A 24,342-nucleotide genomic window follows, 5' to 3' on the forward strand; every position below is an offset into this window, starting at 1 on the left:
CTTTCATTTTTGTTTTCATAAAACTTTTTAAAAAGATTTCGTTTTGGAGGCATAAATTGAAAAAAAAATCTACACAAATTGTTTTTTTTTTGTTTGATTTGCAAAAGAGAGTGAATCAATCCGGCAAAATCAAGGCATTATTCAGTGGAATCCGGGAAAATTTGTTTAAATATCCGAGCACAACCGGATAAAACCGGGCAATCTGGCAACCTCTGTTTAAACTGAGTGAATTCACGTCACAAATTTAAAGAGGCATTACATTGTTTGATGTATCAGGTATCAGGTATCAGAATGGGGGTAGGCTTAATAGCGGCACGTTATCCAAACATACGGGAAAATTGTGCCTAGCCTTTTTTATCCAAGATTTCATCATTTACCTGAGAAACCTGAAAAACCTATAAAAGGAAGAAATAAATTCAATCTATTTAAGATGGCATAAAGCCTTTCCACTAGGGATTATTAGCATTAAAGCTCTTTTCTACATTCGGTAAGGAATGATAGAATGTTTTTTAAGTTTAATTTCTTAAACTCAGATTCGCTTAAAGCGTAAGATCCCAGAGTACGAAAACGTAGTCTGGCAAATGAGGGACAGTTACATATGAGATGGAAGGGATCTTCCACATCTGATTCACAACTACCACATACTGGAGATTCAGCACGCTGAATGTTGTGCATGTGATAGTTGAGTTTACAATGACCGGAGAGTGCTCTGATCAAGATGCTGCAATGAAATTTATTTAAAGTTAATAAGTAACTCGATATGATTGGAGATGGTTTTTCTAAAAATAATTTAGTTTGACGACAAGTGTCCAACTCTTCCCAGTATCGTTCATGCTGGTTAGAGGACCAAGTTTGAATTTGGTTTCTGAACCAACATGGTGATATTGGGACAGCCGGCTCTGGTCCGTAAAATTCCTTTTCCGACCCAGCTCTAGCGAGTTCGTCGGCGCATTCGTTTCCAAAAATTCCCTTATGTCCGGGTACCCATAGAAGGTTTAATCCATTGCCTTCAGCAAGTTCTTCGATTGCTTTCCGGCATGCGATTACCAGTTTTGATCTAGAACTGGAAGCACTGAGTGATTTGATAGCTGCTTGGCTATCCGAACAGAAATAAATTGTTCTGAACATAATCTTCTTTTGAAGTGCAATTTGCACTCCATACATAATAGCATATAGCTCAGCCTGAAAGACTGTACAATATTTTCCTAGAGGTTGAGCATATTCTATGTTCAACTCGTGACAGTAAATTCCTGCACCTGCACGGCCGTTTGATAATGAACCGTCAGTATAGAATACAATATGAGAGGACATTTGGTCCTCTACGAAACCTGATAACCATTCTTGAGGAGAAGGAAATTTGACTTTAAACCCCATGTAGGGAAAACTACTCGAGAGTGTTAAATCGTTTGGCGCTAGATTAAACTTGTTTAATCTAACTAATTCAGGCCACACATTTGTATGACTCGATGATCTTTCGATATTTCCTGACAGCCAGAGACCAACTGCCTGTAGACGAAAAGCACATGAGAAGGCTTCCTGTTTTAGGAACAAGTGTAGAGGTTTGATAGAAAACAGAGCCTCTAGTGCTGCAGTAGGAGTTGTAGTGAACGATCCGGACATCCCCAAAAGACCCATTCTTTGAAGGTGATTTAGTTTAGTCCGAACTGTTGCAACTTCTCCTTTCTGCCACCACACTAGACACCCATAGGCCAGAATTGGTCTTACTATTGTGGAGTAAATCCAGTGAATATGTTTGGGTTTGAGTCCCCAGTTTTTTCCGATTGCACGTCGGCATTGTCCGAAGGCCATGCATGCTTTTTTGATTCTGAATTCGATGTGATCAGACCAGTTTAATTTGGAGTCAAGAATGACACCCAAATATTTAACTTGATTAGACACGGTGATTTCGGAACCATAAAACAGCAGAGGGCGCACCCCGCGGGTGATACGTTTTTTAGTAAATAAAACAATGTTAGTTTTTAGAGGATTAACTGAAAGTTCTACATGAGAACACCATCGAGAGTGAATCAAAAGAGAGTGAATCAATCCGGCAAAATCAAGGCATTATTCAGTGGAATCCGGGAAAATTTGTTTAAATATCCGAGCACAACCGGATAAAACCGGGCAATCTGGCAACCTCTGTTTAAACTGAGTGAATTCACGTCACAAATTTAAAGAGGCATTACATTGTTTGATGTAGTTCTATCGGAAAGTTACGTATATCAAATTGTGGGGAACCGATTTGTTTGCAGCTTGTTCGGTTCGGAGACATCAATATTCAATTTTCTCAACATGAACAGGAAATTAAGGTATTTGTACTGAAGTCAAAATTGATAAGTTCTTCACCACAACACAAATACATAAATTTTTTGAGGTTTCATATCATACTACAATTATACATTGAACCAGCTGATCCTGTTCGAATTTCATTTCACTTTTTACTGTGAATGTGTGATGAGCAGTTTGTGTTTAACACTTTCGTCGCCATGGGACCCATATTCGGGTGACGGGTGTATTTCCTCAGAGGCCCCGTTACATCAAAACGGGTGACGCTCTCTTAATCAAGTGGGCCGCTCAGTTTTGCCATGCGCTTTATATCTTGGAGTTCTCTTTCTTTACTTTCACGCTCCAAGAATTTCTTTAGGCTCAGTTAGTAAAACTACCCATATGAGCGTGGCGACGAATGTGTTAAATGATAATTGAGATGCACTTATACGACAATATTGTCTAAGATATTAATCAGTATTTTCGAATGACTCTTTTGTTTGTCTTTCAAATTAAAATTACAAATAAGAAATTGATTGACCGTCAAAAAGGACACATGTGTAGGAATTTTTGTATTGTGAAATTATTTTAAAAAAACATTAAAAGATAGCTTAATTTTTCTATAGTCTGATACAAAATATGAAATCAGGCATTGATTACCCGTCCTTCAAAACTCCCATCATATCAACATGTGGTTTTAATTGAAAGGTATTTTTAAGGTTGTAGAAGCAGTATTTTAGAACCAGTATTTTGAATGTTGTATTGTCATAAATATTATTATAATAAGTAGTTTTTTAAAGAAGATTTGAATTTATACTAGTCCTTCATCGTGTAAGGAAAAGAAAGGAAAGAAATACAAATACATAAGGGTGGCAGTGGATTTTTCAGCATGTATCAGGGCCGGACAAATCGCGGCAATTAAAAAAAAACATGGAAAAATCCGGGCAATGATTTCAAAATTGACGACCATAAATCCGGGCAATATCAGGGCAAATTTTTTTGAAACCTAGAAAAAATTTTTCATTAAATCTCATCGACAGTTATTTTAATCGTATTTAAAGCTTCTATAAAACCTTTTATGAATATTTTTACAAAACTTATCTAAAAAATTACGTTTTTGAGGCTTTGAAAAAAAAAATACAACACAATATTTTTTTTCAAAATGCCAACAACCGAAATAAATCCTGGTAAAATCAAGGCAGTTTTGAATAACATCCGGGAAACAGGGCCGGGCCGGACTGTTCCATAATTTTGTATTGAATATCCGGGCAAAAACCCGGATGAACCCGGACAATCTGGTAACCTTATGTATAAAAAAAACCTCATAAGCAATAGCAGCAATATTTCAGTTCAACTTAGGGGTTCTTCAAAGCGCTTAAAATGTTAGTGCACCGTCGATCGATAACCGGATCCTACGTTGTGTTTTAATTTTGGATTCTTTCGGATCCACTCAGTTTAAAAAAAAACTAACGGCTTACGCAAGGACTTCTAATTTATTCGACCGATATATAACAAATTCTGTTCTACAATTTAACGGACTCGATTTATTCCCAAAGACTTAAAAACGGAAACTGCTAGACTAGCTAGTTCCTATCCGCAGACCCGCGTTAACAGACAGTGCGCGCTTGTATTGGTGCAAGCGTTTACTCGCATCTGTCAGTTGACTGGGTTCGGTCTCCTAACATGGGTTGCCAGGTGCCCAGATTTGTCTGTAAAACACAGACTTTTGACCCTTCGTCCAGATATTGGCCAGACACAGATTTTGCCCAGATTTTTTGTCAGAGTACCCAGATTTTCCAGACTTTTTAAATTGAGTGATGTAATGAATATTCATGTATCTGTTGTGATTCGTAAAAGCCAGATTATACTTAACTTAATTTTTTTTGGGCATGGTACGTAAATTTGGGATCTTCGTTGTGCACAGACATGTAGAGACTTTTTTTACCAAATTGCTCGAATTTTTTATCCTCTTCACCTGGCATCCCTGCTCCTAACTAACTCTACTAGAGATTACACAACAGGGGCGGTTTTTAAGCAGTGGGCCCAACCATGATGAATCTAGATATGGTGGTATCACTTTGGCGAAAAGTAGACGAGGGTTGGATGTGGCGGTGGAGGCGAAACGCAGCCGAAATTTGACAGCTGGCTGTTGGCGGGCTACTGGCTGTTGGCTGGGCTGCTGGCTGGCAGGGATGCCAGGTGCTCTGATTTTGCAAAACACGGAGTTTTTCCAAACATCAATATATTGCTCAGATAAAGATTTCGCCATGATTTTTGCAAATATAATCCATAGAAGCGAAAAAAATCTTCCGGCTGAGTTTGGGGCTGGTAAACAAAGCTGGAACACGTTGAACCAATAGAAGACGGTTCCAGTTCTGTCGGTAGCAGTGAGTAACATTAATTATTTATAACTTATAACAGATTTATGCTTATTCAACAATATTTTCTTCCAAGAGCTGTCTGGAAGCAGCAGAAAGTCATCAAATCGGATGGTAACATGGCGAGGTATGACATTCCATCGTCCGAGAAGCGGCTGGCCTTCCTGCAGGAACATCTAATCTTCATCGAGATGAAACAGCTGCTTCAGGAGGACCCCCATCTGTTGCCATCGTTGCTCCAGAAGATCCAATCGAGTAATCCGGATCTGGTGAGTACCATTTGGGAAATCCAGATGGAGTTTTTGGCCCTTTTGAACGAGGGAACCTGTGGCAGTGTCGTAGTGCATGATGTAGCCTCGACTGCCGCTTCGATGGTGAACACCCTGAGTCCGACTTTGATGCCATCGATCGGACAAGCAACATCCGGTTTAGAATTATGGTTGTTTGGTGCACCCTTAAAAGATCCTTCCTATTAAATATCACGGTTAATCAAAGCTATTTCGGAGCTTCCGAAAAGTGCGGAGTGTATTGTAATTAAGGAAATTAACTAAAACCCAATTTGACTTTAAATCATTTAATCTTTGGTCTACGACATGAGAAGACATACATAGACTTTTTTGTTTGATTTTGTATCTCAAACACCTGGCATCCCTGGACCCCCTTTCTCGTTACACTTCAGCCAGCTGTCAAAACATTTTTCAATATGGCTGAACGTGCGATTTGGCATGTGAGACCACCATACTAGATTCATCATGGGCGCAACACTTGGTTTTTGGCTCTCAAAAACTAAATTAGTGGAGCCATAGGAAATCTGAGAAAACGAACTAGTAATTTTGACACCAAATGACTTAGAAATGCAAGCAAGAAAATAAATATTTTGGTCAAACTGGAATAACTGGCTCCCAGATAGTCAATTTTTGAGAATTTTTTTTTTCGAAATCTTGATATTTCGGGAATTTCGCAGTCATTTGACATCAAAATTAAATTCTATATTTTCCTATTTCCTTTGGATCCCATTAGGGGATTTTTGAATAGATGAAGTCGGTTTTTTAGCCAATAATTTTATTTCAAGTTTATTTCAGAGAAAGATCGCAACATTCAAGTTCAGTATTTTTTATGTATTTGAAGGGTGTTGGGAGGATTGTTTATCTCAATTTATTAAAAATCTTAAAAACAAACTTGTCTTTATTTTCAATTATTAGTAACCAAACGTACTCTTTTAAGAGTACATGTACTCTTCTTCGATCGAAAAATGAGCGTACTCTTCTTTTTATGAAGTCTTGCGGTTTGTACTCTTTTTTTTTGTTGAAGGACATTTTATCAGAGAAACGAGCTTATTTCTTTCAGTTCCTATGTTTGTGTTCCTATTTGTACATGAAGTCCGAAAGAAATTCAACACTATGGATTCGTGGCACGGTACTTCAGGTTACTCTACTTTGTTGAGTTTTACAAATGATGAATTAAAATGGAAAGCATCACAAATCGATTTAAAACAAAATATTTCGCTAAAAACAAGTTTTCTTTTTCATCATAAGTACTTTTCTATAAGTAACATTTAACAAATTCGAAAGTTTTAAAATCGCTTTCTTGCCAGGTAACGTATTCTTTTTGGCGTTGAAGGATATGGTAACCCTAGTCTTGGTACATCTTCGTACCAGAAAATTATCAAATTTTCGAAGCAGATTGAAAGTGTTCGAGTAACAGAACAGAACAGGAAGAAAAAACATAAGGCGTGAACACCATAAATTTTTCGAAATAGATACAACGGCTCATCGAAGGGACTTGAAACGGAAATTGTGTTTCGAGTCCCTTCGGTGAGCCTTTGAATCTTTTTAAAAATAATTAATGTTTTTCATATTCTTTATTTTTTTTATATCTCATATTTCTCCAATACTTTCAATCACCTTCAAAAATTAGACAATTGTGATTGCTCAAGTCAAATTCCTCAACAATTTTTACCAACCGTGCATAAAGACACTGCACAATGGGGAAAAAAGTGTACAAACCGCGAAGAAATTCAATATCTTTCGTCCTACATGACCCATATCTATAAAATTATACTTTCCTTTTGTGAAAATTTCCCGAGAATCGATTGGACATAGTTTCGAACACAGCACAAGCTTACGAACGAAGATATAGTGTCTTTTTAACCCCTAATTCACCTATATTTTGTAAACATTCCAGAAAAACACTGATTTCCTCAATTCCCCTACATTTTTTCAATGATTTCAGAAAAAAATATAGGTAAGAACAGCCATAACTCCATATTTCAAAGCGTACGGTGACATCCGTTACGTGCGGTGTGTCAAATAGGCTTCGTTGCATTCCTCGAAAAAAAAACACACATGATAAGTTCCATTTGGGTCAAAATTTTCAAGTCCGAACATGCTTTTCCGGAGCTATATTTGAAAAATATAGGGAAATTGAGGGTAAAACAGCCATAACTTCTGTTTTCAATCCGTGCGGTGGCTCAAATAGGCTTCGTTGGATTCCTTGAAAAAAATTACATAGGATACAACCCATTCGGTTAAAAATTTTCAAGTCCGAACATGATTTTTTTTTGAAATCATTGAAAAATGTAGGGGAATTGAGGGTGAAAACAGCCATAACTCCATTTGCCGATGCCTGCGGTGGCTCAAACTGCCTTCATTGGATTCCTCGGAAAAAATCACACAAGATACGTTCTAAAAGATTCAAAATTTTCAAGTCCGAACATGAATTTTTTTAACAATTTGAAAAATTGAGGGGAATCGAAGGTAAAACAGCTATAACTCCAATTTCAAACAGCCCTCATTCAATTGCTTGAAAAAAAAAACACGCACAAGATACCGACCATTTGGTTCAAAATTTTCAAGTCCGAACATGCTTTTTTTCAGAAATAGTTGAAAAATATAGGGGAATTGAGGGTAAAAACAGCCATTACTCCATTTTCTGAAGCGTGCGGTGGCCATAACAGCCTTCATTCAAAAAATTACACACGATAGGTCTGTTTTCGTTCAAAATTCTCTGGTTCGAATCAGTGTTTTTCTGGAATGTTTACAAAATATAGGGGAATCAGGGGTTAAAAAGGCACTATATCTCCGTTCGTTAGCTTGTGCAGCGATTGAAACTATGTCCAATCGATTCTCCGGAAATTTTCACAAAACGAAAGTATAATTTCATAGATATGGGTTATGTAGGACGAAAGATATTGAATTTCTTCGCGGTTTGTACACTTTTTTCCCCATTGTCCACTGGGAGTCTATTAATTACCTCAAACTTAACCTTGAAATTAACTTAAAACTTACCATTTCTATTTACGTTGAATGAAAGCTGTTGTCATCATGAAAAATACAACTCAGACATTATTTAGTTGAACCAGTATTTTATTATCATTTATTATTTACAAAAAAAAACTTGATTTTTGATAAAATTCGCTGATATCACCATTCTTGCATCATATTCACTTTACATTTATAGACAACTCTTATACTTTATTTTGCGTTTGAAACGTATTAAATATAATTTGGAAAAGTAATCAATTATTTAAAAAAGTGACAACAACATATATTAAGCCAAAAATTTTACTACATATTTGAAAGTGATATAAATAAAAATAATACTAAAAGCTCTCTACAAGAAGCCGGTGGAACACATGTGAAAAAATACAACAACTTTCATCGATCTCCAACAATCGTCCGCTTTCAATCAGTTGGGCGTTCTCCTGGGCGAGGGCGGTGATTGAGGCGGCGGGGGTGGTGAATGAAGCAGCGAATGTCCTCCTCCCATCGGATGATGCTGGGGCGGTATCTGGTAGGGGCTGTACCGGGTGAATGCCTTTGATCGTGACGAATCCGACGGCGAGGGAGATCCGGAACTCGAGGAAGGCGTCGAAGCCTGCCCACTGCCGAGAGGCGGGGTCGTCGAAGGCGTTGACATACTTGCGGCGGCAGCTGCTGCGGCGGCACTCTGAAGGAATCCGGCCGAAAACTGGGGGGACCATTGCTGGTGGTTCTGCCAGAGACCTCCCAGATTCATGACCGCAGCTGCTGCATTGGGAGACATCGAGGGTCCCATATGAGCTGGGGGTCTCTGCTGATAGAGATGCGGTAACAGCATGTCACTGTACGGCGATCGACCCCACATTTGCAACTGCTGCCGAGCCTTCTCCAGAAACGCAGCCTGGGCACTGTCCAGTTCCGGACTGAAACCTTGAGCAAACTGAGCCAGAATGGGATCCGGGAAGAGCCGCATCGGCGATCGGAGGTGTTGCTCGAAGAGCAAAGCGTCCATTGGGTCTCTGCAATGAAAAAAAAACAAAATCTAAGTTCTATAAACCATTTCACTTCTCTTATAGGTTGGTATTTGCAAAGAATTCCTATCACAACAGGAAAAAGATTAATTTTTATTCTACCGCCAATCAAACTCATCCCGAAAGTCAGCACTCTGAGCTCAAGTGGCCGCCAAGCAACAGAAAAGTCCCGAAATCGGCACAGAAACTCATTAATCACCGAATCAACACCCGTTAATTAGAGGGCGGCGTCGGCATCAACAACGACGGCGGCTTCGGCGTCAAATTGGAACATGAATGCCCGGAGGAGCTCGAAAGATGACGCCTTTTGGCGCTTCACATCATCGAACAAAAAAAAAAAAAAAAATGGAAAAACACATTAGAAAGCGAAACAACAACAACAGCGTAGGATAACCCAAAAATCGCCGCCCCGCCCGATGCTTTCAAATTAACTCTTCGTCGATGAAAGGCTGTTGAGAACTGCGATTTCACACCGACCGGGAGGGATAGTGGTTTAGGGTTTCTTTTTAAGAAAATTTTAAGTAATATGTCTTAACCAAATCACAATTTCAAAAATTGGCTACACTGAATATGAGGTTATTTAGGCAATAAAAAGCAAAGAATTAATTTTGAAAGCACGAGTTGTTCAATAAGATTAACGACGAGTGAAGAAAAAATCAAGTTTTGAACGTGATGCAATTATGTTACACTACCTTTTGAAAGCCAAAATTTGTATTGAAAAACATACTTTTTAGTACTGGAATTTCAAAAATAATATTTTTTTCCATACTGAAGTAGTAAATGAGGAATATTCATAAAATGAAATTGGTATACGTCTTGAACTTAAGGGTTTCCGAAAGTTCAGTTCATTTTAAGAAATAAGACACTTATGAATAGTTAATATGTTTGGTTCTGTCAGCCTCCCATTTTATAATGTTGGATTTTGAAGGAAACTGTGCACAGTTATGTCTAGCTTCTTCTCTTACACAATCATCCCATTCGAAGCCCCTGTATCATTATAAATGAGTTAGTTTTGAATTTTAAAAAATAAATCGGTAAGTACTTTTTACAGGTAACACAATGCTGTTAAAATTTTGCATGTCCGATCATTGGGAACTAAGATATCACGAAAAAGATGTAGGGATACTTCAAGGCCTTTCGTAGATCAGGGGGGGGGATTAGGGGTTTTAACGTTTAACCCCCTCCCCCCAATGGAGATTTTTTCCAGGTGAAATTTTCAGTGCAAGAACGGAATTTATCGTAGTAATAGGAAATTTCTCGATCTCGAAATGTGTCTTAAAATAAGTGTTAATATTTAAATATGGCGCCTCCTTAAAGTTCTAGATTACTCAGGTACAAGACATTTCGTTTCAAAGCACGTTGCTAATTTAAAATATTTGTCAAGAAACCTATTTTAACCTCAATTTTACTTTGTGTTTGTTGTTTATCTGAATGCTCAACCATACATTAAAAAGAGTTTTTTTTTATAAATTACACAAGGCAGCAAAATTCTCATTTTTCAGAGGTGGAAAGTACTATTGGTTTTATTTTCATTAAATTCTGAAAAAAAAAATCACTCTTTTATTTATCATATTTTTGTCAAGCATCCCACAGTCATTGCAAAGTAGTTATATCAATCGAATTGGTATGAAATTGCCTTTCTTGGGCATTAAGTTTTAAAGCCTAAACCTTACGTTAACATACTAAAAAACCAATGAAAAGCTGAATTTAGGTGTATGAATTATCTCAGAAAATGCCGAAAGATAAAAAGTTTGAAAACTTCTGAAAAGTTTATAAAATTTTGTGTTTCGTTTTTCAAAACTTTTGAAATGCCACAATGTGACGAGTTGAATTTTCCAATTCAAATTTTCAATTATTCTACTGTGACTGGAATAGCTTTGGCGGCTGATTGATTGAAATTTACAGGTTTGACACCACTTTTTTGCATTTTTTGTGGCCATTATTTTAAAAAAAATCCATATGTGCAACATATAGCTTCTGACTTCAGCACATTTAGGCACTAGGTGAAATTTTAGCGAAATAAAGTGTTTTGTGTTCTTTCATTTGATCGCTCGTGGTTTTAAAAGGTATATACAAATTGATATAAATACAAATTGTCGGTATGTTTAGCGTTCATTATCATCGTTTTCTAAGCCTGCAAGTAGTTTTCACTTCTGCGAAAAGAGTTTTTGAGAAGTTTTCTATTTGTTTACTTTTTCCCATTCTATGAAATGAGGGAATTTCAACGATTGTATAAAGAAGTTCCAACCCAAATTTACGATAATATAAAAGAATTCAAATTATGTTGCTGACTTCAACAAATGGGGAAAATTTAATAAAACCTTTTTCTTAAACATTCCTCAGTAATGTCACCAATACTTGCTATGAAATTTTCTAATTTTTAAATTCTGGGCAAAATCTGTGTAAAGATTCGAGTTAAGGATGCCATTTCCACCGATAGGTATCCAAATGCTTTTCTCTTGAGATATTAATTATTAAATATGATAAATTGTAGGAAGTTTTCATTAAAAAAATGGTCTTCTTAAAAAACTTAACGTTTTGATTCTCATTTTTTGATATGTTTTTTAAATAAATTTACCAAATTTTGTAGTACAGTTTTCTTCGTTTTGAGATAAAATGATCGCATATCGTTGTAAAACTATTTTGTTTATCTCCTAATATTTTTAATCAGTTTGTCTTTGTTTTTAATATAAAATTTCTGTTTTCTGAAAACATTTTTTTTAATTTAACAAAAAAAAATCAGTTTTCCAGCCTTTGTCCTTGTCAGGACCCAATATTTCAATTGATAACAATTTTAATCTATATAATCTACACTTGAAAGTGTATAAACATTTCACTTATATTTATTATTTTAAATTAATTTTTTAGAATATGTTTTTAATTTATCTAGGAAATATTCAATAAATGATAAGTTGATATTCTAAAGCTTAATTTGAATCGTTTTGAAGTGCTTTGTTTTATCAATATTTAAAACAATATATGGATTTTTTTTAATTATATCAATTTCTTACCTATTTTCTCAAACTATATTTTGTCACTAAAAGTTTTCAATGATTATTCTAATATATTGTATTACAAAAATATTAAGCTCTACTTTGAAATTCAAAAATTAACTTTTAAAGGATGAATTTTCATTTAAAATATGATTTTATCTTTATCCTTTCAACCAAATTGGTAGTTCAAAATTAGGAACAACATTTCGAACATTTTTTAATGACTCACCTCTTTTATTCTGCATTTCCGGTTGTGTTATGATTCTAAGCCAAATTTAAATTTCGAACCCTTTTCTCCTCCCCCTTGGACAGACCCTTCGCATGGGCCTGGAATACTTGATCCCATTTTCTTATTTCAATGTTTTTTTTAAATAGCAAGTTGTCATCATTTGCCTTCTCTGACAGCACGAAATTTCAAATTTATATGCTTTTAAAGTGAGTTTAAAAGTTGATAAATGAACGCGTAGATGAATGAGAAGCGTTTTTTAGGGATGAAAAAATATTGTGATCTTTAAAATTAACGAAGACTTGACCTTTCATTAAAGGTGCTTTAAGCCTTGGCAAAAATTAAGAAAAATCTAATGTTGAAAGGTCTATTGGCTATATTTGGCCACATTAATTCTCATTTTACAGTTCACAATTGTCACACAAAAAGAATTCTGAAAATTTATCAACTGCGCTCTAATTATTGCATACCTGCTTAAAGGCGCAATATTCTAATTTTTATATAAAAGCATTTTTTTAACAGGCTCAATATTTTGGCTTTATTATTGGCTTAATAAAAGGTATTGGACGAATACTTATAATTTCATGCATTGATCAATAACTATTTTAAAAAAAGCTTTTTGGACTCTGAAGATCAGTTCAAACCAAAACATACATTTTGGGAAACTTTTTTTTTTAATTGAGAGTATAGGGGAGAGTTAGGATACTTCATACAGGATACCGGGTCATATCTTTTAAGAAAAACTTTGGAAATTGCCGTCTATTGCATTTTCTGACAGCGTGTAATTTCAAGTTTATACGCTGCAAAAGTTGGATCGATACATGAACCTGTAGATAAACTAGAAGCATTTTCGCGGGACTTAGAAAAAAGTGATATTTGAAAGTTCTAGGAGACTTGATTCTTGAATCAGGGTGTCCTAAGTTTTGCCAAAAATTATGCAAAATCTAAAGATAAAAGTTCCACCGACCTTTTTAACCATATGAGTTTTCATTTTACTGTTTTAAGGTGTCAGACAAAAACAATTTTAAATTTTTGTCTACTACCTTATATTTAAGTGATATTTAATGGTGCAATTTTCGGGTCTGAAGATTTATGCGCTCTTTTAAGTCTATTTAATTTGGAAATTATTGGATAAAAATATTAGTAATTGGATAAATTTTTAAAACTTCGTGCTTGACAATGATCAACATCTACCCAGAAGGAAAACATATCTTCTTAGACTCGACTGCCGTGATATAACGAAGTGACGCATATCCAATTTTTCGATTTTGACTTTTTGACGCTATTTTGTGCGTTTTTCTATGAGCTTTCAAATGTTTTCAACAAATATAGAAAATTTCTAACAGTTTTTGAGAAAATCAAATTGCCAAAAGTGCGATTTATACGCCGAAGTGGCGCATATCCATGCGTTTTTGAAAGTGATACAGATCGATTTCAATAACCTGTATAACTTTCAAGTGACATTCTTCAGATTTGGAATAAAATTATATTTCAACATGATAATCTATTTAAAATAAAACAGAGAAGTCCCCCTCCCCCCCTTCCTCAGTAAAAATGGGTACCATACAAAGAAGTTGTTGAGAGTCAACATTCACATTTATTTAAAAACTTGATAAATTATTTAACATTTGTACAAGAAAGCATATTTTTCATAAATTGTTTGTGTGGTGAAATCAACAGTTTTATTTATTTTTAAAGCTGTGCACTCGAATTTCATTAACGACCGAAATTTTTGCTTAATATACAAAGAAATACATACTTTGAGAAGTTTCTCCGAAGGCATCACTCAAATTTTCTTCCTCACTCGAATAAAATTCAAGAAGATCCAACGCACTGGCCATTTTAACTGAAGAACGAAATTTGTTCCAATTGCACGACAAGACTAAGAATAAATGTCACTCCGACGGAGAATCGTCAACTAAAAACAAACGTTTATACGCCGAACTGACGCATATTTATTTGAAGCGAATAAAGAGAAAAAAGAGAAAATCGCTTTTATTCGCATAAAACAAAAATGGTCTATGGGTCACTTCAGCGTAACACGGCAGTCGAGAGGTCAAGCGAACCCATAACATACATTTTGAAAAAAAATTTAAAAAAAATATTGGTTTACTATTGCTTTGAAAATATGGCATTAAGTTATTCATCTTATAGTCAAACGATCGACATATTGAAATAAATATTACTATTATAATTTTATCGTGTGGAAAACATTTAAAAGTGATAAAAATAGATCTTTAAGTAAAACTGTGCAATACCTCGAAAAAACGTTTTTATTTTTGAGTTAACAGGTATATAATTTTTTTTGTTCTATTTGTAAGATTTTTCTAGAATATTTGATCTTCGTAAGATATTCCAGTTTCGAGGTAAAGTAAAGAAACCAAGTAGCCTCAGGGTTCAAGTATCCTCATTTTCTCCAACTATTGTTCGAAAAATATGGCATTATGAAGTTCGAATTTGACACTTTGGAAACTTTGGACACTTTGGAAAAAACAATGTTTGTTTTTAATTTGTTTATGTGAGAAACATTTTAAAGTGATCAAAAAATCTAAATATCACATTTTGTTAATTTTTTAAATCAAATGCGATAAGTCAAAAAAATAAGAAAACAAAAGACATAAGACAGATAACAGTTTTTTGTTCTGTTTGGCACATTTTTCTGGAACATTTGATATTTGGGAGACATTCCGGTTACGGGAGGCTCAGGAATGAAGTCACCCCAGGGATCAGGTATCCTCAATCTCCCCTACATATATCAATGAATACTCTTAAAAAAATTGAAAACCGACCGAATTTTTTTTTAAATAAATCGTATTCTAAAGACATGGAAATTTTGAAAAAAGATGTGTTCTGGTATCAAATAATCAAACAATAATTTTCTGCATGAAATTTAAAAAAATCCAAATTCCAAAAAAGTGAATATCACATGAAATTCTAAATCCATTAGGAAAAAACCCCATTTACTGATCGATTTCTTACACTTCTTACTTCTTACTTCTTACTTCCTACTTCTTACTAAGGCTTAGAAGTTGTAAACCTTCAAAAAAAATTTAAATAACTATGCAACGAAATTATTGACCTATATATGATTTTTTTTTGAAATTCACGCTTTTTATTTAAAAAATATTGATAAATTAGGCTTATTCCACTTGAAATGTCAATTTCCCAGCCATTTTAGTTGAGGAAATCTACAACCCTTTTCCCAATTCTCGGGATCCCATGAAAAATGGATAATGAAGATTTCAACATTCTAATCCATAGGAAACCTTATCATTACGATATTTTAAAAATCCTAGGCAGAAGTATTGCAAAACATTCCAAACTTTTTTAATGCCTCAGAAACTCAATTAAAACCCAAAACCTAAGTACTTTAACCAACAAACTTGACTTATAGAGAATTGAGAAAGATTTTTAACTATCGAATTCGGGTTTTTATAAAATTTTAGCAATTTTCAGATAACTTTACTTTTATTTCAAACTAGGTCATTATTTAGCTTCAGATTTTGCTACAGTTTCAAAATAGAACATTCAGATTCTTTTCTTATCGTTACTTTATTGAAGTTCTTCGGTCGTTTTTCACTTTAACACTATGTTTTCGAACGAAAAAATAATTTTTATCGAATTCAATGTTTTAACCAGTTTTAAGAAAATAAATTTTGAAGACAAAGCTATACATTTACAATCGGGAAAATCTTTCGGCTTTTTCAGTCCATTCACGGATCCAAAACACCTTCTTTTCTTATTCCGACGTTTCGTTCTTTATTTGAACTTTTTCACAGGAATCTACAACAAACATTACAATCTCTTAATGAACTAATTGACAACATAAAACAGTCGAAAACTTACAGAAACTGTCCAATTAGTGTATGCGAATTTAATTGCAATTGATCCTCCAGATGAAGAAACACAATTTTCTGTAAGTTTTATACTGTTTTATGTTGTTTATTGTTGTTATTGTTGCTGTTGTTAATTTAGAACTTTTTATTGGTTTCAAGTGTTCCCGGCTGGAAAATTTTCAAGAATCTCGAACCATATTTTCAAAAGTGTTATTTGTGCATAATAGATATGAAATGTGAAAATAAGAGGAATTGAAAACCCGATGAGTCCATCAAGAACAACACGCTGCCGGGGATAAGAAGTGTGTGAAGTCACGCTCGGCTGACGATGGGTTTTTGGTGTTTTATGTCGTAGGGGAAAAGTTTCCTAAATGGGCCTATCGGGTTAAATGACCGTACGGCTGTTTGATGAAATGGCTGACTATACAGCTTATCTGACCAATGCATTTTGAGGGTGATACGCTTAGAACATAAGGCAAGAAAAAATTTTATGAATTTACTAACTCAAAAAAAAAAAAAAAAATTATACAAGATTTTGATACATTTTGATGTAATATTTCGACTTTTAAAAATTATACGTAAAGAAACTTAAAACAAAAACTAGGATGGTTTTTGTTTCTTACTCAAATGAACTTTAGAAATTAAACATATTTCAGCTTTTTTGGAGGTTTAAGAATGATTATATAGTGGAATAATAGTGTTTTTGTATGCCCCCATCATGTTTGTAAAATGCCTCCATCCTAAAATAACAGGTTAAATAGAATAAATAAATGATTTTCATCATTGAACCTTCAAATCTAAGTTCTGAATAACATCTTAAGAGGGAATTGAAGATCTAAAAACAGATTTGATAAAGTTTTTCCCATGAATGAACTGCCTCCATAGTATGGCAACCCTGACTTTTGTTTTTTTTTCCATAAAATCATAATATATATATAGATTTCTATAAAACTTCAGCTTTTTCGTACGGAAATCATTACTTTGTAGCAGTTTCAATGAAATTATACGGAGATATTGCCCAAAAAACAGAAATTTTGTTCAAAACATAAATAGGCGCATTTAGCCCGCACGGTTTGAGGTTCGGCATTTTAGCCAAAATTTATAATAAAATCATTTTCTTGGCAACAGAAGAAAATTTTAATATAAAAATTACTCCAATGTATAGAAAACAGATACCTGCACACGTGTATATAGTTTTTGTACACATATTCGATGTGATATTTGATTAAATCAGTGTTCTGCTTAATAGGCGCATATAGCCCGCTTCTCCCCTACCCTATCAGATCCCTTCTGAAACAGATTTCTGGGTCGTAAGAGTTCTCTGCACCTAAAGAGTTGGTTTTACTGTTTCAAATCCTAATCCTAAATCCTAAATCCTAAATGCGCATGTTGGGTAATATGCTTTTAACACATGGCATGAAAAATTTAAATTGTTATATAAAGTCAAAAAAATTTAAAAATTCAAACAAGATTTTTGTCAGTTTTGTTATAATATATTGAACTTTAATTATTGAGCGTACAGATTCATTGAACAAAAGTTTTAATGGTTTTTCTTTCTAATTCATCTGGAAATCGAAAATTAAACAAATTGAAGCTTTTGGTAAAATTGTAAATGATTGGCTATTGGAATAAGAGACAGGTTCTGAATGCCCATATCAAGGCAGGTTAAATGCCTATATCAAGAAAAATAGATTAGTCTTATACATTTTCTACTTTTTATCATTTGAACTTTAAATCTACGCTCAAATCACGATCTTACAGCGAAAAAAGAAGAACTTCATACTGATCCGCTAAAAATACGATATGAACAAAATATTACCATGAAATATGGCCATATGGCATACCTAACTATGTTTCATGCAAAAGAACAAGTGGTATCTAAAATTTCACAAAAATATCAGCCTTGACGTATGCTAAACATCCGTTTCTACCATTTCCAATTAAATAATATCAAAATATTGCAAGTGTTAATGAAATATAGCAAAAAACATAAATATGCGCATTTAGCCAGCCAGTTTCGGAAATCGGCTATTTTGACTTCTTTTATTATAAAATTATTTTTACAAAACCTGTAAGAGATTTTAACAGAAAAATTGCTCTTACGTATAGAAAACAGATGTCCGCTCGTGTGCATATAGTTATCAGACTCTTATCTATTGGAATATGGGAGAAAATAAGTGCTTTCCTTAATATGCGCATATATCCCGCCTCTCCCCTACATTGACTTGTCGCGGTGAGCAATAGATACCAGACTGATTTTTTTTTTTTTTTTTTTTTAGAGAGCAAATTTTAATCATGCTGAGAACACAAATATTTATAATGTCGTGCGAGGAAATGTATTATTTAACTAAATTGACTACAATATGAAATCTCAATGGAAAATAATTTCCTTTGAAGAGATTCATTATTCGATATTTACTAATATACTATTTATTTATTGCTAATTTTATTATGTTATGTTCAATAATTTTATTTGTTTATTTTTTTCAAAAGTAACACTTGAAATAAGAAGTATATCCAAGTACTTATTTTAGCATCTTGTGTTGGTTATGATTATCAGTTGTATCTCTTGTATCAGCCTTTGCAAGATGTTAGTTATCACCCCATGCTATGCTATGCTATGCTTTTATTGGTTTCGGGAATTCCCCGAATATTTTAGTGATTCCCGGGATTCGAGAATTCACGATTTTAAAGTTTTCTCGGGAATTACCGGTCGAGAAATCTACGGTAAATAGGGCACTCTAATTCTATTCAATTCTTGATTCTGAATTTAAGTTTCTAAATTTTTTTATAGTTCTTTATTTAAGCTGGTGAAAAATAATTTGAAATTTGAAAATCAATTTTAATTTGAATGGACTGCATTGTCACAAGCTTTGAACCCACCACACCCACAAATCAGACTCTACTCCAATAATAAACTTCCTTGGAGGTGGAATTATCGGCACAAGATTCTATGCCAGACCGGCATTTACAAGCTTTCTCGTAGCTGGCATTGTCTTTCTAACGCAACCGCATTGTATATGTCTGAATAAAAAAACAAACAAAATATATCTCATATCCCATCACAAGACAAAGCTAAATGGATAGCAAGAATATTGGCGGATGATGTACCGACTGCTGTGTGGGTATGTAAATAGGCATTATATAAAAATCATTGATTCCATTCAACACACACAGTAGTATATAGAACAAACGATAGCAAATAGTGTTTTTTTGATATTTTACTCAGTCAAATATTAAAATTTCTTGGAATTTTAGTATTTACATTTTTTTTGTAGAGAAATGAATCCAACTTAGATGAAATTTCAGGGACTAGATAAGAGAAAATCGATGTTGAAAAACATGCGAAAAAAAAAAAATTCGCCTTGTCTCCATTTACATTTAATTTGAGTTTCTATTAATAATTTCTAGCCAATTCAATCACCTTGCAGTAATTTTCTAACTTTCTCATAAATAAAGTTGATGACAGTATCAAATCCTTTGGTTACTTCAAATATAATATCCAATCTTGAATAAAATAAATATTTGAAAATTTTTTACATATTTTTACTACTCTATTTTACTGATTTTACTCAAATTTGCATCAGTTTCATTTGAGCTGAATAGCCTAAAATATTTTAAGGCACGTATTTATAGAGCTCTTGTGCTTTTCTTCACGTTTTTTCGTCTATTTGTAGTGGATTGTGAATCTTTTTTTTGAGCCCATATAATTAAAATACAAGTTTAGTTTCCATAGAACGAACTTCATATTGCATGAAAACTTCAAACAGCTGAAATTTGGAAAATAAACGTTCACTCTGCAAACAAAAAATTCAAAAACGGGTTTGAAAAAATACGTTACTAACTTGTAAAACAGTTTCTTGTTTCTCATTAAACAAATTTTTTTTCTGCTTATTGTTACTGTTTTAAAAATTGAATATATCTGCAAAAAAAAATATTTATAAGAACACCTAAGCTAAGCTTTGATGATTTAACCAAAATAAACCAGTTTTAAATTTTACCTAAATTATCCTTTTATTATTTTTACTAAATTGTTAAAATTTCCCGCTATCCAGTGAGAAACCAAGAAAAAAACAATCGTTTATTGGCGGCGGCTTTCGTGGCCTTTGTTCCATGATCAACAAAAGCAGCCAACAATCTATCGCCCAGAAACACATTATCTGTTTGAGACAACCATCATTGGGGTTTCTTGCTTCTTGTTGCCTTAAATATTTGAACATCCCGCTCCGCCAAGAAACTGTCCGCCCGAAGTAATTAAGTTACACGCACAAATGTTTTCGTCGAATCATAAATCAAACTCGCGCTCGCTCTCTATCTCTTATTTTCTCACTCACTCACCTATCGAAATCCGTCAGCCGCGAGGAGTCCCGAAATCCTTTGGCGAATGGGTTCGAATCGATCTTGAGCTTGGTGATGAGCTGATTCTGGTAGGCAGTGACCCCGGTGAAGACCGTTTCCGGAAATACGAACGTCTTGTGGTCCAGCTGGGCCAGTTCCTTGGGACTCGAGGGAGGTTGCTGGCCGGGACCAAGGCGCACCAAATGTATCCGGGGCTGGTAGCGGTGCATCGAATTCAGGATGATCTGGAACGAAAGATACAAAGAGTCATTAGTGATTGAATCATATCGACATCAACACTTCATCAATTTTTCGGTATTATCTGCACCAGCAGAGAGGAGAATGTAAGGGCGATAAAGTATGATAGGCACCGCTAATGAAGCATAAAATACACTTGGCGCCTCTTTTCACAGCAAATTGTGAAATTTTCGAAACCAGACAAGAAGTGTGACGAAATAATCGTTAGGCTCCGGCTGAGGTCTTTTGTGATGATCTTCGCGGCACCGATAATCGTTATTTGGACACAATGATTAGATATGGATGAGACGGTGAGACGAGAGAACTGCTTACTTCATGGTTTTAAAAGAAAAATAATAATGTCTTAGCATTTTAAGAAATAAAACAGAAATATTCTGTTTTCATGAATCAATATTATCATTTTAATCCTGAACTTATTCTAAAAAAAATTAAAATGATTTCTTCACCCATAGAAGAGGTTGCAAAAATCCAATGCCTTTTTAGCAAATCTCTGTGCCGATAATGCTCTGAAATGTGCACTGTGCCGAAGACGGTAGGGGAAAAGTTCATATAACGCCCCATGTGGCTAATACGCGCCAGCCTTGTTTTGAAGAATCTGTAACATTTTAAGCTTGCAAAATATTACCAATTTGTTTTAAATGCTGTGATTGGTCATGGCAAGTATGAATTTTTCCTTAAAATGCCCCTGTGACGTGATAATTTCACAATTTAGGTTTTTCTTCATTTAGATTTAAATTTTAAAACACTGTCAGTAAGGTGTCACCAAGCTGAGAAAAACGAATAAGACCATATTTTATGACACATCGATAGAGGAGATTGTAAATTATGATTTTATGCTAAAAAATCATATTGAACTCGCTAAGGTATGCTTTTTATGGGTATGTTCTATCACGGCCCATGCGCTCGTTATAACGCGCCAATCGTAGTAGGCTGAAAATAGCATAAATTTTTCAAAAAGGGCAATTTTCATTGAAAATGAATAAAAAGTCTAAAACCATATTTTGAGCGTGAATTCAGTCCAAAACATCTTTTTTTATTTTTTTAAAATTTTGATTAGTCCATTTTGATCATCTTTTCATTCAAAGTGTCTGTAAGTATTGGTGTGTTTTCGGTCTTCGGCTGCTTTCGGGTGTGTTCGGCTGCTAGGTGCGTATTGAATACACAGCGGCGCGTATTTGCAACACAGTTTTGCTTTGTGGCTTTGAATATGGTTTTTAAAAATCAAGTTTTTGAAGCAACTATAGCAATTTGAGAAATAAAAAATCATAGGTATATGTAGAAAAAACTTTTCTTCAACGATTTTACCCATTTTTAACACAATTTGTACGTGGAATGCATAGAAAATCAGCGATTCGCTTAGGTGGCGCATAATAGGGCATGTTCCCCTATGTTTGAAAAACCGTAACTGGCATAAGGACTCGGCTCCCAACCAAAATGATGACCACTACATTCAAGCGAAACAAGAAAAACATTTTATGGGATTTCCTTCCTATTGGATAATTCATCCCAGAAACAAGAAAATAAAAATTAAAACCACAGGCGCTGTAGTGAGAATCGAACTCACATCACCAATTGTATCGTCTTGCCAGTTCGACATTCTAACCAGTATACTATTCGAGCTTCATGCAGGACGAGGTATATTTGTCATAGGCTTTCTGTTACCGATCAATCACAAAAAACGTACAACGGCGGCTTCCCGGCCTTTGGTCTCCTTTCAATGCATTCCTTTGTCTTAAGATGGAAACGGGAAAGGGAACGGGAGTGAAGGAACGGGAAACCCATTGAATGAGAACTGTGCTTTGCTTACTGCCTGCTATTACATACACACGCTACATATACACAGCTGCTGAAGCCGGGCAGCTTGGCCGGTGTTGTTTGCCGGTGAAATGAAGGAATGTGTTTGTTGTTGCTTTTGCTACATAATCACGCACAGCTTAGCCGTGTTTGGCGGTCGATTGAATTAGAAGGATGTTTTTGTTGTTGCTTTTGCTACATTCACACGCACAGTGCTCGGTTCGCTGGCTGCCTGGTGTTGGCCGGTATTTATTTCCATCCTTCTTCGGCTTGTGATGCGATGGGGAGGGACGCGAAAACGTTTTTATTTTGTTTCATTCAGACATACGCAATTCGGTTGCGCTGGGAGGTTAATGCCGGTGGGCGCAAATCGAATCAGTGCCGGTCGCGTTATCTTCTTGTACCAATGATGCTATGAAATTGACTACACGCCATTGGCACAGAGGCTGAATTTTGGGTGTTTAAATAGGCGGTTGAAAAGGGAATTTTAATTCTTCTACAATCTTTTCAATAGATTACTGTATTTTTAGGCATTTTCTAGTGTCTTAAAGCCTTAAAGTTGATTTTCTAAGATTTTCCTCTAGCAGAAAGGAATTTGACATTCAAGCTATATCTAATACTTAATCAAACTGCTTAATTTCTTCATTAACGTGACGTGAAGTTATGAAACAAGCGTTCAAAACCATAAAAATTCTAGCAAATAACAATATAAGCATGTAAAAATGTTGGAACAAAACAAAAAATGGTAAAATATAAACTATCTCTCATTTTAGAATATCAAAATCTAGACCGTAAAACGCAGTAGCATTGATCACCGGGGGAGTTTTGATCAACCATATTTTTTCCAGATAATCATCAATAACTAAGTCTAAAGTTAAAATATCTCGAAACATTATTCTACGTTTGAAAACCTATAAGTCGAGTTTCAAATTGGAAAAAACTTGATTTGTTTTTTTAAATTTCAAATGTCAGTAGAAATAAAATTTCAAAATCTTGAAATATCTTTTTTCGAAGGCTCGTAAACAAACACCCTTTCTTGAGAAATCAAAGCGTTTAGAAGCAGCAGGTTAATTCATGTGAGCGTTCAACGTTTTTTCTTATTTAATGTGTAGTATTGGTGTAATGTTTGTTGTTATTTTAGGTATTTTTTTCATAATTAAAAACAGGTTAAAAACCCTGTCAAACGGTCAAGTTTGAAGGAAAAAGTTAAAAAAAGAATAGACCCTAGAAGGTCCTAGGGAACTGTATGAAGGCAACATTTTTTTTGTTTTTGTTTTTTAAACTTTATTAGTAATGTTGAAAAAAATAGCCACTTAACTTATACAGCATCGTTGTCCAGATTCGAATTTTATTTGTTGTTTGGCCAGACAAAACTGGTTTTTAATCAATTTTAAAGTAGTCTAGTAAGTTTCTGCCACCATGTTTTATGTTCATGGGAGTCCAGTGCTAAAAAAATATGAAACATGCCTCATTCCCCTCAAAGGAAAATAAAATAAAAAATATTGAAAAAAGTGATCAATGTTACCCCGGATTAAAAAATGTGAAAAACAAATTAACTGCAATAAATTTCACGAAAGCTGGTATGCAACAAATATCATTGCAATATCATTGCACAAAACCTAAAACACAAGCAATTTTGAAGAATATTTCATATCAGCATAACTTATGTAACGAAATTAACGTAATTTCATTGTAATATTTTGTAATAAAGCAAACAACATAAGATTCTATTTTTTTTTAAATTTTATTTGACTGTCGTGGGAAGTAAACACCTGTTATAAGTGTTGGGGGGTTTTTGCCACCTTTTTTGAGCGAAAATACACCGCGATTCTGGGTGTGAAATATAGCTAAAACTATACATTTTTATTAGAAACAATTTAGTAGATTATAGGAAAATATGTTACTCACAATTGATGGTGTCCTAACCTCGAATATACAAATTGTGTCCTCTAATATTTCGGTT

At 34.4% G+C, this 24,342-nt stretch overlaps 1 protein-coding gene across 1 annotated transcript in view; it reads right to left on the minus strand.

Moving 5' to 3' along the window:
- Positions 1–8,064: 8,064 nt before the first annotated feature.
- The window catches only part of LOC129746328 (T-box protein H15-like), a 222,838-nt gene continuing 206,560 nt past the window's right edge, over positions 8,065–24,342 (minus strand). The window contains exons 5-6 of the mRNA XM_055739928.1: positions 20,328–20,572; positions 8,065–8,922 (exon numbers count right to left, since the gene is read on the minus strand). Of these exons, the coding sequence (XP_055595903.1) occupies positions 8,331–8,922; positions 20,328–20,572 (837 nt within the window). The 3' untranslated portion in view covers positions 8,065–8,330. The remainder of the gene's footprint in view (positions 8,923–20,327; positions 20,573–24,342) is intronic.

This window comes from Uranotaenia lowii, chromosome 2 (genome assembly GCF_029784155.1).
Source record: "Uranotaenia lowii strain MFRU-FL chromosome 2, ASM2978415v1, whole genome shotgun sequence".
In the NCBI taxonomy this organism is placed as follows: domain Eukaryota; kingdom Metazoa; phylum Arthropoda; class Insecta; order Diptera; family Culicidae; genus Uranotaenia; species Uranotaenia lowii.